This window comes from Mus musculus, chromosome 17 (assembly GCF_000001635.26).
Source record: "Mus musculus strain C57BL/6J chromosome 17, GRCm38.p6 C57BL/6J".
NCBI classification, from domain to species: Eukaryota; Metazoa; Chordata; class Mammalia; order Rodentia; family Muridae; genus Mus; species Mus musculus.
This window is the reverse complement of record NC_000083.6, coordinates 93,193,379-93,206,786: the sequence shown is the minus strand read 5'-3', so window position 1 is coordinate 93,206,786 and position 13,408 is coordinate 93,193,379. Positions and strand designations below refer to the sequence as shown.

The window sequence follows — 13,408 nt, the reverse complement described above, 5'->3', positions numbered from 1 at the left end:
GTAGTGTCTTCTTAGTCTTCTTCATCTGAGCAGCTATTTTAAAGTTTTAATTGAGTCCAGTACCCCATCATGCAGATGTTAGAGTACAGTTATGAGATGCATGAATGACTGAATGATTAGGTTCATATATATTCCAGACATGAAAAAAAATCTTATGGCTGCTAACGAAATATAATACTTTATAGGGTTTTAAAATGATTATTTCCTGAATGTGTTTTTTTTTCTCCAAACATTAGACCAAGGTGGATTGTTTACAAAAATTTATTCATACAAATTTTACACACTTTATATAACAGTTATCAAAGTCCTAGTTATAGATATTATGTGTGTAATAATGCTTGGTTAATATGTTTGTATAATCAGTTGCACACAAAATAAGAGCTTCAAGACTAACATCTACCTAAATCATCACTATATCATAAATCTGTTCCAGTTTAGTAAGGCTCTTGGCATTTCTAAAAAATATACAAAAGATTAAATTGGGTGATCACTGTAAAATGCTTGCCACTAGCCACGTGAACACTAAGTTAGACTTCATAAATAAAAGGTTCACTAGAGCCCAGTTTCACCACTAACAGCTGACACAAACAATTACCCAAGAAACAAATAACTAAGACTAAAACGCAAGCCGATGTGTTGCAGCATTGTAGGGCCACTAAATAGCCATCAGTGATTCGTGGCGATTTAAAAGGCAAAGAAAGGCACTAAAGCTGCAAACTGCATCCCGGGTCACAATGCCTGAGGAGACTGCAGAGTTAAAGATTGATCCTGTAGCTGGACACAGGCTGAAATCAAGTGTCTGCTTGCTTTCTCTGTTTGCAATGTGATCTGCGGCAGCATCCATCCACCCACCTGGGAATGCAAATACAGTTGTTTTCTTAGATGCCTGACTTCATACTAATCAAATCTGTACAGGAAAAAGGAAAAGTCCTTTAAACTTTACAAACTAATGTGTTTTTTTCTTTTTTTTTCTTTTTTTGGTTTTGTTGTTTTTTTTTGTTGTTTTGTTTTGTTGTTTTTAATTTGTGCCTAAAATTTGGGAGGCTGGCTGGTTTGTTGCTGCTTGATCTGGTTAGTAGGTGAAGGTTCTTTTGTTTATCAAGAAATTGACAAGAAACAGACATGCTTTTTTTAGCCAAGACAGGATACAAGGGTGGGGTGTGGGATCCTCCTTCCATCACTCTTAAGAACAAATATAAGATAGTACTCATACATATGAAGATGGGGTTTAAATGATTTATCAGTCAAACTGAGCAGCATTGGAACACTACACATTCTAATATGACAAAGATTGGTTTTATGAAATAAATTTTACTAAGCAATAAGCCATAATATAGAAAAATACATTTTTACCTACAAACTCAATAAACAAGAAACAAAAGGTTCATATTTAGTGCATAATTTCTCTGTGGAAGCTACACAGGGGTTCTTAAACTTCACAGTAACTGCTTGCATCAAACAACAACAAAAAATAACTAGCATTCACAAATTTAAGATAAGTGAGTGGAAAATGGCAAATGACTCTAAAACAATGCATGAGGGCAAGGGTAGGAAGGAGGGTCTCCAGAAAATCCACAAAGAACAGAGCTGGCTTCTGCAGAACAGTGTTCAAAGGGGAGGATCCTGGCCATTTCACAACATGAAAAGCATGAACAGCACTGGAGAAAAACACATTGTACTTTGCATTCATTCCAACACCAGCACCTGATCTGTCAGGCAGTGGAACCTACAGAGGAGCTAGACTTGCCCCCAGATTCTCAGACCTGAGGCAACTCTCAAATCTCAAATCCCCATGTTCTGCCTTTACCAATCCCTTATATATCTTTCACTTTGTTCCAATTGCCCTAGCCTTAGAATAGTCTGTTCCCTGGAGAATCAGGAAGTACAGAAAAGAGAGCTCTCTCTCCAAGCCTGTCTCTTCTGTACAGTTCCTCAACTCTTCTATCAGGGAATGACATGAGTTCTGGGGAGAAGCACAATTTGGATAGAGCTGTTGTTTAATTAGAATTTCCTTCTGGGCTGAGAGTCTGAGGAGAGACAAATACACATAATCAAAGAAACTGAAATTGTTGGAATTGCCCCTGCAACCAGTGGGACAATGCCCACTTGAGTTAGTTAGGCTGGGGTTCAAGCAGCCTGCCCCAGACTCAGAGGGAAAGAAAGCCCTTCAGCAATTCCCCAAGTCATTACCTCAGAATTCCCCTGGAGCAGGGCATCATTGTTTTTTGTACAAATGGCCATTATTGGTATCTTCAAGACGGTTGTGGATAAAAATACTATCCTTTAATTCCAGTTTACAAAAATAGGAGTAATATTCAAAACAATGGTTGTCTATTTTCTCTATTTACTTTATATAAAAACATAAACAGCTCAGGCGAATTTTCAATCCTTGTGCACCCATCTTAATTGCTCTCTGTTATACTTATATATATTCTTAATATATATACTTATAATATATATCAATAATTGGTCCACAAAGTATATCTGTGCATTCTCTAGTGCTTCATAAAAAGAAAAACAATATTATTATCAAAATAGTCATTTAATGGCTTTACTTGATACATAAATACATGTTTGGAAAGAACACGAGTGATGACTGGTCAGTCAATTTGGAAAACGACTTTTCATTTTATACACAAGGTAGCCGGCAGCTGATCTGCTACAAGTATGCTATTCGGCGTCCTTTGTTTTTAACCCTCTGTTTATACCTTTTCCCTAGCACGGCCGCCAAGTATTTCTTGACAGCCATTTGTTTTCGGTAGCGGCTGTAGCTATCTGTGAAGATGCCGTCCGAGTGGCGTTTGGTAAGGGGCGCCGGGTCGTCCACCGCGCTGCCGCCTAGGTTCTCCCTGCAAGGAGAGGGGGCGGAGAGTGGGGGCGGGGCGGGAGACACATTGAGTCGCTGAGGGAAAACAAGGGGGCCCCACCCCCCATGTGGGAGCCCGCTGGGAGCAGGCAGGATTCCTAACTGCACTGGGCAGCCAGCCCTCCTTTGCTCCTCACCCGCTGGCGGGAATACTGTGACTGAGACCCCAGAGTCCCTCTTTTCCACTCCCAGTTTTCTGGCACTAGCTCTTTCATATTTTTCTAGATCTTTCTGAAGCACTCCAGGCGTTCATAGAATACGTGCTCTTCAAGCTTTTCTCTAAACATTGCTTTTCAAGATTACACTATACATGACTCTAGCTAAATTGTCCGGACTTTTGCCTTTGCACTACCCGACATACAAGGGTCCCTAAAGGCCGGTGGGCTTCTATCAGATCATTGATTACTCAAATCTAGGCAAACGTGGGCACGTTTCTCTCTTTGCGCATGTAAGTTGAAAAAACGTGATAGTGATATAAGGCGACAGGCTGCAGGCAATATTTTTCACCGCATGAATTATTCATGGTTAAAATGTAATCAGCTTCCCCTTGGGCTTTATTAAAATGTTGCCTTCTGCTGACACAGACTTCACGCAAGACCTTAGCGCTGGGCTCGTCTGGCCATATAGTACATATATGTTTTTAAGTATACAAATTTGGGGACTTTGTTCCTTCGGTTTGCCTTTATAGTAAACCTAGTGCTCCTCCCCTCAATTATGACAAACCCTCCCACGAACCTGGAAAGGAGGTTATTTGATTTGACTTTGTTCTCATTGAACAAGAGTCCAACCCCCAATTTTCCTACCCTCTTTCCCTTTTACCTTCTCTCTGGCTCTTAGGACAAATTTAAACGCCCAGTTTTGAGAACTCCGCCCAAGGCTTGTAGTATCCACCTCCTTGCCAGGACGCAGACACACCCTCAGGCGCTTGGGCGCGCACAAACGTAAAAGCTGCCCCAGCTCTCCCCATCCGGATTCTACACGGGCACCCACCAAGGCGTGTGCATCATTCGAAGGTTAACTCTTTCACAAACTCTTACCCCGCGCCCCTGGCCACGACCGACTGCAGGTACTTCCTGGCGGACAGCTGGTCCAAGACTTTTCGATAGGCTTCGTTAAGGATTTCGTGGGCGACATCTCTAATGGGGAAACAAAGAATGCGACGTGGGTCACTCACTGCCTCAAGCCCTTCAAATGATAGCTAAGGCTCACACTGTTGGGTCTGTCAGAAGGATGACCCAACAGCCACTAGTGACACGGGACCTGGGAGTAACTTAGGGAAGTTCCCCAGGGGTGAATCGAAGGTGGTATTTAGTGTGGCCCAAAAGCTCCCCACCTACAGAGTCGCACACTCACTGACACCTCCCTGGCCTCAGAGCTTTCAGTCCCGTGGTGGGGCTTGGGCTCCACAGGGATCTGACTGCTAATTTTCTGTAGCTCTCATGGGAAGGGAGGCTTAAAGACCCTTCTTTTAACAGAAAAAGCCCTACTTTTAGAGCCCCTACCCGGTCCCTTCTGCCAGGTTAGGCCCAAGCCACAGGCGGAAGCCGGGCGGGTTGTACCTCCTGTCCGCTGGATAGTAAAGGGCGTAAGCGTCACGCAGCGCGGAGGCGGGGCTCCCCACGCCGGGAGGGTCCCAGTCATAGAAGTCTTGCAGCGGGTTTCCGTCCTGGTCGTAAGCCTCGTCTTCTGGTCTGCGGGACAGCCAAAAGGAGGGTCATTAAAAGTCACTTCCTAGTTCTGCCAAGTTCTAAGAAAGTCCAGTTGATTTTCCTTCTTCGTTATGGTCTCCCATGGAGAATTGCCCTTACTTCCAGAATGGTCCCGGGAACAAGGTAAGGGAACTACACCCAGCAGCAGTTCCTACTGGAAGTACCGCAGGGAAATTCGCTCACACCTCCTCAGGAGAAACAACTATCTCCGCCAGGGCCACTGGACAACCGTGTAGACCCCAACACCTGCCAAGGAAAACACCCGCTTTCTCCCTCACCTGCCCCAGGCTCCCCTAAGTAGCATGTAGCTCTCATGAGACAGATCCTAAGAAATGATATGATTCGGAGACGGGGAGACCCAGGGAAGAATAGAAGGAATGAGTGGATAGGTTGGATGCAGGAGGACAACTTCATCAGCAGCCACCCCCATCCGATCCGCTGAGCCCAGGGGAGCCCTTCCCTGCGCAGATGTAGGTCACGGAGAACCTCCAGCATCTATTTTAGGCTGAAGAGAATCTGCTAGGAACATGAATAATAGATGTCCCTAAACTTAGCTAGTTTGGTTCATACTGTGGTGTGGCAGAGCACTCCAGAGCCTATCACCCAGGAAAAGTGCTAGGCACACGGAACTTTGAGAATAGCTGGAGGTGAAAGAAGAGCTTTCGAGTCAATTAAACAAAGAGTTCCTGCTATCTGTTAGCAATGGCGGGGAGGCTGGGTATCATCTCAACCTCAAAGAGCAAGGAAAGGGGTGGACTTGGACTGACATTCCGTAGGTGTCCAATGACCTCACCATCTCCTCACATATCGCATCTTTGTGGGACAAAAGACAGGCAAAAGAGGACGAAAATGCAAAGTCGGGTGGCTTTGGGCTCCAGGAGTACTCAGAATGCAATCCGGACAAATAACCTTCACTAGTCAGGATTCAATCGTTCTTGGGGCGGGCTCTTGCTTGCCTTTTGGCCCTCCCAGGAGAGGCCAGAGAAACTCCTCCGCACCGACATAACCAGCCCCCCCCCCCAGGGATACCCCAACCCAGGTCCCAGACTTTCTGGCCACCCCTGCTTTGCCCTGCGACCACATGCTGGAATCCTGTTACAGAAACTAGGATTTCTGTCTGCCAAAACATCAATGGTCAGATACCCCTAAGGCAGAGGTCTTGGGCGGGGCTCCAAGAGTCAGCTCAACGCCGCGCTCTCCTGGCTGCCCTGAGTGCCACCCGGCACACACGCCACTCGGCCCCACGCATTTCTACTGTCCCGAATACGTGTGAGGGTTTCTGGAGCTGCGACAGGGAACCTGGGCAGCGTTTCACTATTAGAATCAGAAGCCAAGACAAAAGCCAGGTTTTCTGCATCCCCAGTTGAGCTAGGCTGTCCTCCCAACCCCTCCTGCCTGCTGGCATTCTCTCCCTCCCTCGCATCCGTTTCTTCTCCCTCCATTGCTTTCTCTTTCTTGCGTTATTCCGTCTCTCAAATAGCTTTTCCTTAACCGTGTGTCGGCAACACCCCCACCCCAAGGAATTCTAGGGCTCCAACTCCAGTTGAAACAGGGCATAATTTAAAGAAAGCTCTTCCAGTGGGAAAGAATTCGAACGAGACAACAGGAAGGACATAGGAGCGAGAGACCCCGCCCCAATAGTCCAGACTAGGCAGTAACAAAGCAAAGTGGGGAGAGCATCACTCTCACCCCCGCCCCGGGCTTTGATCTGGGAACTGAAGTTTGCCAACTTACTCAAAGAATAGGTAGAAAAAGAAAAAAAGAAAGAAAGAAAGAAAAGCTAAGCCGGAAGGGGGGCGCACCCTGCCACCTTCACAGGGAAGATTTCTACAAAGATAGGAAACTCACTCTCTTTACCTGAGTCCCTGGGCTCCACTGGTGAGTAAGGAGGGAGTCTGTGGCTGTACTAGAGCCTGTCTGATCCTCAGGCTTAGCTAGGGACCCAAAGGGGTCCACCTAACCAAAGGCTGTAGAAATGCCTAGGTGCTCAGGAAGCGATGTTTAGGAGCCTGACATCCAGATCTGCAGGGAGGTGACCAAAGTGGGTGTCTGGCTAAGGGAAAACCTAACTTATATTAGGGAAGCACTTACCTGATCCCAGGGAAGCTGAGTCCGGCGGCAGGTGAACAGGAGACACTGCTATGCATTATTATCCCATACACCAGCAGGGCCAGCCTTGCTCCGCTACACATGGTCATTCTGCGCAGGAGAGGAAAGAGGGTATGCAGTGAGTGAAATCGCTCCTGGCTTTCTACCTTCTAACCCGAAGAAACTCTTGGGAGCTGGGGAGCCAGTGAAACTGTGACTCCCTGTGTTAAACACCAGTTAGCCACGCTGGGGCGTCCAACTACTTCTCTCTTGGTATAGTTCGAAAAAATAGCTTTGTGTGTGCCCAGCACCCAGTAACTAGCCAGACCTTGAACTAAAGAAGGCTAACTAATACACTGATGCTGCTGGCAGCACAAGGAGGGAGCCTGTAGTCAATCAATCGGTTAGTATGCTAAGAATCCCAACACACACACACACACACACACACACACACACACACACACACACACACACACAAACCCCTTATTATTAGACTCTTACGGTGTCTAGGAAAGGGTTGACTAAGTAGGACAGCGGGCAAAGGCTCCTTCGAGTTTCTGCGCTGGAATCACAACCCGAGAAGCATCAGTCACTGTCTGGAGCTGGTGTCTGGAGAGAAGCCGCGGGAATTAGCTGAAGGAGCTGGGGAGACTTGTTTGCCGAGGCTAAAATTCCGCTCAAAACTTTGTAGACGCACAAAACTAGGAGGGAGCGTGACACCGAAGGAAGTGGGCGAGGAGAGAGATGTAGAAGAGAGAGTAGGCGAGCAGCCAAAGGGAGGGGGAGCAGAGTGGACTTAAGTCCACCGGGAGAAGAAGCTAATGGGTAAGAAAAGAGGAAAAGTCAGTGGGGGGGGGGGGGAGAGGGAAGATGGCCTCTGTGGGAGACTATCTGGCAGCTTGCGGAAGTCGGGAGTCGGAGGCACCTTCTCTGCTCTGAGGTCTCAGGCTGCGTCTGAAGATGCTGCTGCTTCTGCTGCTGACAGAGGTGACTGGCCTTCTGCTCGTTTTTATATATGCAGTTAACAAAATAAGCTGTCCGAACGTGGTTTCAGGAGACACCTCTTTGTCAACATCTTTCTGCCTTCAAGTACAGAATATTTTGGTTGCACTGTTGCACTCCGATTTTTATTCATGATATGACTTCCTTTTTTTTCTCCCCCAGTCACGTAATGATCCGGTATCAGTAAAAGACGTCAGCATCCTAGTCCCTCAAGGAACATATTAACTATTCTGTGCAGTCCTCCAGGATGATAAGATCCGGAGTCATCCGCTTCTGATAAACACCTTTCACTCACACAATCCAATTTTTAAGAAGTCCAATTATTTTGATGGTTTTCGATTTCACTGATTTCTCAAAGACAAGTAAAGAACTCGTAGAATTTAGAGAATGGTGAAGTCATGTTTTTATTGAGTCCCTAATTTTTCTTAATTTTCACTCAACCCCCACCAATGACAACTCTGATCTCTAGATTTAAGCACCATCAAGATCTCCTATTAATAATTTTAATTTTGATCTCTCAATTCCTTGCATATGCTTTTTCAAATAGGCTACTAAACATGGAAGTCGTTTTGTGTTTTAAAGGAAAGAATTATAAGGATTTTCAGTAAATATCTAATGAGTCTGGCTGGGTTGACAGTCTGTCTCTGAATAGATTGATGGATGAGACTAGGATGAGAGCCTGTGGTGCTGTCCAGGCTCTTGGTGCTGAACTATTTGGGCGCAGATGCTGCAAATGTTGAAATTTGCCACTGGTTTAATTTTCACCACAGCCTCTAAATTTGAAGCTTTGGCAGTGGTGCTCTTACTGTGGGAGTTCATTGTCTAAATCACCCCGCTGTTCATATTAATCTTCCCTTGGATTCTGTGTCCACGAATGTCCCAGTGCTCAGAACCTGCTTAATCCCTGCCTCAGTGCAAAGCTTTTTCTTCTGAGTTAGTCCTAGTATTCAGATGGATCTTTACCTTTCCTGTCTACACACTTTCACACTCTCCGTGGCTCTTACTAGTTTTAAAAATTGAAACCATGTCACTGTGTTTTCTGCAATAATTGAAAATTTAAGATTGTGAGGGTGTGACGTGTGTCTCTTGAATTTCTCTTACATGTTGAATTCTGTTTAGGGAAATATAGACTCGGAATGCAGGAGGATTCCCTGCACAAGTTGTCTTGATAAAGGTTGCTACCAGGAACCCTTCCCTGGGGGATAGTTAATATTTTTAACTAAAAATAAAATGAAAAGAAGAAAGCAATGAGAAAAGATCACATTCACTGGGGACCTTCTAAGCACCTGAGTAATTTCAGAAGATTCAGAAATTTCTGGTCCACTAGGAAATCTCGAGAGCCTTTCTTTTCAAGGGAAAATAGAAGCATCAATAACAGTTAGTGTGCATTTTTACTATCTGAAGCTCTCTCTCTCTCTCTCTCTCTCTCTCACACACACACACAGTGAGAGAGAGAGAGAGAGAGAGAGAGAGAGAGAGAGAGAGAGAGAGAGAGAGAGAGAATTAAGTACGAGTGCTGCTGCCTATACTGTGATTTGGGTTTAAATAAGTTTAAATAAGCTGTTAGTCCTGAGTACTTTTTCCAAGCCACAGTATTTCTCACTTTTAATGCTATTATCACCTTTGTTTGAGGTTTAATACTTTCCCCAATTATCAAAAATTTTCCTTATTTCCTGACTTTGAATGATCCAAAGCTGCCTGTCTCCTCTTAGTTTCCTCCTAGCTTTAGATTGAATACTATCAACAAACTACTTCTACACAGGGGATGTTTCTCTTTGTGTTATATTATATCTGTCTGCTATCTTAGGTTGGGGTGACTACATCCCTGAACTACATATTCAGCGTCCACCTTTCCTGGCCCTCACACAAAGAGCTTGCAGTGAACAGGAAAGATAATCCAGCAGGACTGCTTTTCATAACAAACTTGTCCAAAACTATTGCCTACAGTGGTTCTCCTGACTTTTGAGTCAAAGGTGAACTCCATTAAAATTCCCACTTTTGCCTCCCACTTGAATTCTGAAATGAGTTCCATCTGGAAAGACATTTAAAAATCTCCAGGACTACGCATTTAAAATTTACAATTCAATGCCCAACTTTTTAGTCAAGAGAGCCACCATGTGGGGAGTTTGGTTGACTTCAAGGTCTGTTAAAGGCAAAACCCACAAGCAAGAAAAATAAGCAAGAAATAAATGTAGCTAGGAGTTGTGGTGAACACGAAAGAAAGAAAGAAAGAAAGAAAGAAAGAAAGAAAGAAAGAAAGAAAGAAAGAAAGACAGACAGACAGACAGACAGACAGAAAGAAAGAAAGAAAGAAAGGAAGGAAGAAAGAAAGGAAGGAAGAAAGAAAAGTAAGCAAGCCTTCAAAAGCACTAGCTTGCGTCCAGTTCAATGGAGTATCTGGGTTGTTGACACTCTTACTCCCTGGGCCTGGGTACCCCAAAATCATACAACTTGAAGTCAATCCCATTCAGTAGAGTGAAAAACTCAGTAGAGAATTTGAGATTATTGGTGAGTAAACTCCAGAGACCTTGTCTTTCTTGGCACTTTCTGAAGTCCACCTAGCCCTGCCTAGAGGACTAAAAATCCTTGATCCCATACAGGCTCGTTTCACAGATATTTTCATGGCCAATGGCAATCTTTAATTAGGTGTGCTTGGTGTCTGGAGATCAGGGAAGCAGTTCTGGACTCAGTTCTGGACTGAGCCCCTAATCAAAAATATTGAGGGGAGGAAAGAAGGCTGAACCCTTGGTCGTTGGAAATTGAGGAAGGTTGTGGAAAAGAAAAATTAGAAACCTATGTGTGTTGAGGTCTTGAGAGCTGTGTGGGTTTGGAACTGCATCCTACTTGGTCAAAGCCATTCACTGAGCCCTTTCTGCTTTGGTTCAAAGACCAACGCTGGCTTCCTAATTACTCCTCACAAGAGAGAATATTTGCCGTTAATTTCAGGGATGCTTCAGTGCAATCTTAAAGCTGCTGTATCTCGGAGGCTTTTGAGTTTGCAGTTTTGAACCTATGTGCAGTAAGCAACCATCAGGCAAAAAGCAGGCAAGAAAGCTTCTCACCCAATACTGTCCACAGAAACTAGTATGCCAGCAAAGACTGGATAGGAGACCAAAGCCAGCCACATACATTTGCTAATTTAGGAATGCATGTGGCAACTTGGACTAAGACGCAGGAAGGAGCCTGGGCACAAATACAAGAGACCCTCAACTAAACAGCTGTTCCTGGGAAGACTAGGGAGAAGAGAAAAGGAGGAGTATGTGGAGTATGTGGAGGGAAAAGCCTTGTGATTTTTCTATTTTGATAGTACAGAAGAATGGAAAGCCTTCTGTCCAACACCCATACTCCTTTCTCTTCATCCTCATGATTTGTTAGACTTCCCAAGCTGTCAACTTTTCTCCAGATTATGAAATCTAGGAATGCTATATTAGCTAGAATCATATTATTATAGAAAATATGAATACCCACAACATCTTGGAATGCAAGCTCTCACCACTGTTCTCCAACAGGCAACAACTAAAGGTATCTGAGGCTAAGCCATGACTGACTTACCTGAAAAACACTCTTCAGACATGTTTATTGGAAACAAGGAAAGGCCCTTAATTTCAAATTCCTAATGTGTTAGCTCCTGTTTGTCCTGTTAGTCCTTTAGATCTGAAAACAAGTTTTAATCCAAAACATTGAACAAGCTAAAAATCAAATTAATGCACCCCTGAATTGTTTCTCCCCACACATCTGCATTTCTGATGTGGGAGTCTTGAACACTGAATCACTCAATTCAAAGAATTTTTTACCTTCAAAGAAGTAGATTTTTGTATTGAGACAGATTTTGGTCTTTTGAAATACAACTCCTAGTCAGAGTTTGACTTTGCAAAGGGTTTCCCATTACTAAACACAACGGCATTTGAAGGGTCTTGTCTGTCACTCAGATTCCAACTCTTGAAATCATCTCCACTTGGGAAATTTGTTGAATGGGAATCTGGATCCAGCAAACCCATGGCAAATTAAACTATCTGCTCTTGTGCAGACCAGTGAAGTGGAGCTCAGTTTCTCAGGTAAGGCGATTTCTATTCCTTTCCTCCTGACCCATTAAGAGCACTCATTATTTCCTGTGTCCTTTTCCCATTCCTTAACTACTTAGCTCTCCACATTGCCCATTACCACCACTGTCTCTATGCACTTCTCCATCAGAATCTTTAGTCATACAAAAAAAGATGTGTTTGCACAATGCATCTTTACACATTCATAACGTAAATAATATCCAATAAAGACTTCAAGAACCACGTGTTTTCTTTCTATTCTCTTCTAATTGGCACTTAGCATAAGAACCATGCTCTTGTGAGCCTTTTTGGTGAACAAGCTTAATGCAGAACATCATCCTCCCTTGTGGATGACAGAAGTGAATTATAAGCCTGTATTCAATTTCACTCTAAACTTTTTCTCTTCTTACTTTTTCAAAAAATGCAATGACTAATGACTCACTTCCTACTGATTCCACCTGTAGGGAAACCCAAATGTTCTGCCACCGAACATCATGACCAAGACTTACATTGCTGCCTGCATCATGCTCTTCTGAAATCATTGTGAAGTAAGGAGATGATGAGCTTGCCCATAATGTGTCATGACTTCTCTGACCTTCAGACTGGAGTGCCTCCCACTCTGAAAACAACTAGGAAAGGAAGCCTTTCCAAACCACATGAGTAAAGCACTTCTCTCTAATCCAAGAAACGAATTGCATGCTCACATGGCAAAAAAAAAAAAAAAAAAAAAAAAAAAAAAAAGCCAATTTTTGAGACACAAAATAGATAACACAAGAAATAAAACCAGGAAGTATTCTTTGTGTTGAGGAGTTAGATAATTTCAACAATTCTATATACATCTCTCCTAAGACTAAATTAGCTGAGCACAAATCTACTGGAAACCAAAAATTGTAACCCAGACTTCACTATGTGGCTCCTGGCAAATTCTCCAGAGATTTCTAAAATCTGCTCTTTAAAATCAAGAAGAAAGTCCTTTTAATTCAGCTCCATACTCTGCTCACATAAGGCTTAAATATAGGAGTAAAAAGGTTTAATAATATCCAGGAAACTCAATATCCTAAATGAGTTTCTAAACAGCTTCTGAAAACATTAAAGACAAATCTTTGTACAAAGTTTTTTGTGTACAAATCAAAACAGGATCTTGCTCTATGACTTTTTAAGCATCTTAAGCCTCTGCACTCTGAGCTCAGACTCAGTCTTATATGTCAATGAATATTTGTAATAAGACTTAGTTTGTAGCCTAGTGCCACATGCCTTTAATCCCAGCAGAGGAAAGAGATAGAGACAGGTAGGTCTACAGAGTGAGTTCCAGGACAGTCAAGGCTACATAGAGAAACGCTGTCTCAAAAAAATAAACAACAAAAACAATTTAGTTTTAAATGTGCTTTTTAATATCCTTACTGCTAGCACTGTGTAGTAATATTTCTGTAAATACTTTTGTTAATGATAGGGATGAAAACTATATACATGTGCTAAGCAAGTGCTCTAGCACTGAACTACTCCAAACCAAGCAAATACTTTTCATAATATAATTTCCTTCTACCCAACATATATTTGGATTTTTGAAAAGCATATGACTTGTCTGCTTAGAAAAAAAGCTACATTTGTCATGAGTTTACTCTTTGATATTTTTATTATTTTCTTAAATTGTTTTAAATCCTTCCTTCCAAAATGGCTATATTTGTATGCCCCATTAGTAAGAA

The 13,408-nt window shown here is 43.2% G+C and overlaps 1 protein-coding gene and 1 long non-coding RNA gene across 8 annotated transcripts; one reads left to right on the top strand and one right to left on the bottom strand.

The window, feature by feature from the left end:
• Nucleotides 1–245: 245 nt before the first annotated feature.
• On the bottom strand, nt 246–8,542 carry Adcyap1 (adenylate cyclase activating polypeptide 1). Of its 7 annotated transcripts, none has more exons than XM_006523498.4 (6): nt 7,589–7,872; nt 7,165–7,272; nt 6,667–6,774; nt 4,369–4,557; nt 3,904–4,002; nt 246–2,849 (listed from the first exon to the last, which is right to left on the bottom strand). In XM_006523498.4, exons 3-6 carry the CDS (start codon nt 6,771–6,773, stop codon nt 2,660–2,662), a joined length of 585 nt encoding a protein of 194 aa, XP_006523561.1. In that variant the 5' UTR covers nt 6,774; nt 7,165–7,272; nt 7,589–7,872; the 3' UTR covers nt 246–2,659. The 7 variants fall into 7 exon arrangements, with proteins under 7 accessions (XP_006523561.1, XP_030105310.1, XP_006523562.1 ...); NM_001315504.1 differs by having other exon boundaries at nt 250–852; nt 2,709–2,849; nt 4,426–4,557; nt 7,165–7,619; XM_030249450.1 differs by having other exon boundaries at nt 7,165–8,542.
• Nucleotides 4,526–12,446, top strand: Gm32465. Its single transcript, XR_385916.4, has 3 exons — nt 4,526–4,698; nt 11,595–11,720; nt 12,170–12,446. It is a non-coding gene; the product is annotated as a predicted gene, 32465 (long non-coding RNA).
• Nucleotides 12,447–13,408: the final 962 nt, after the last annotated feature.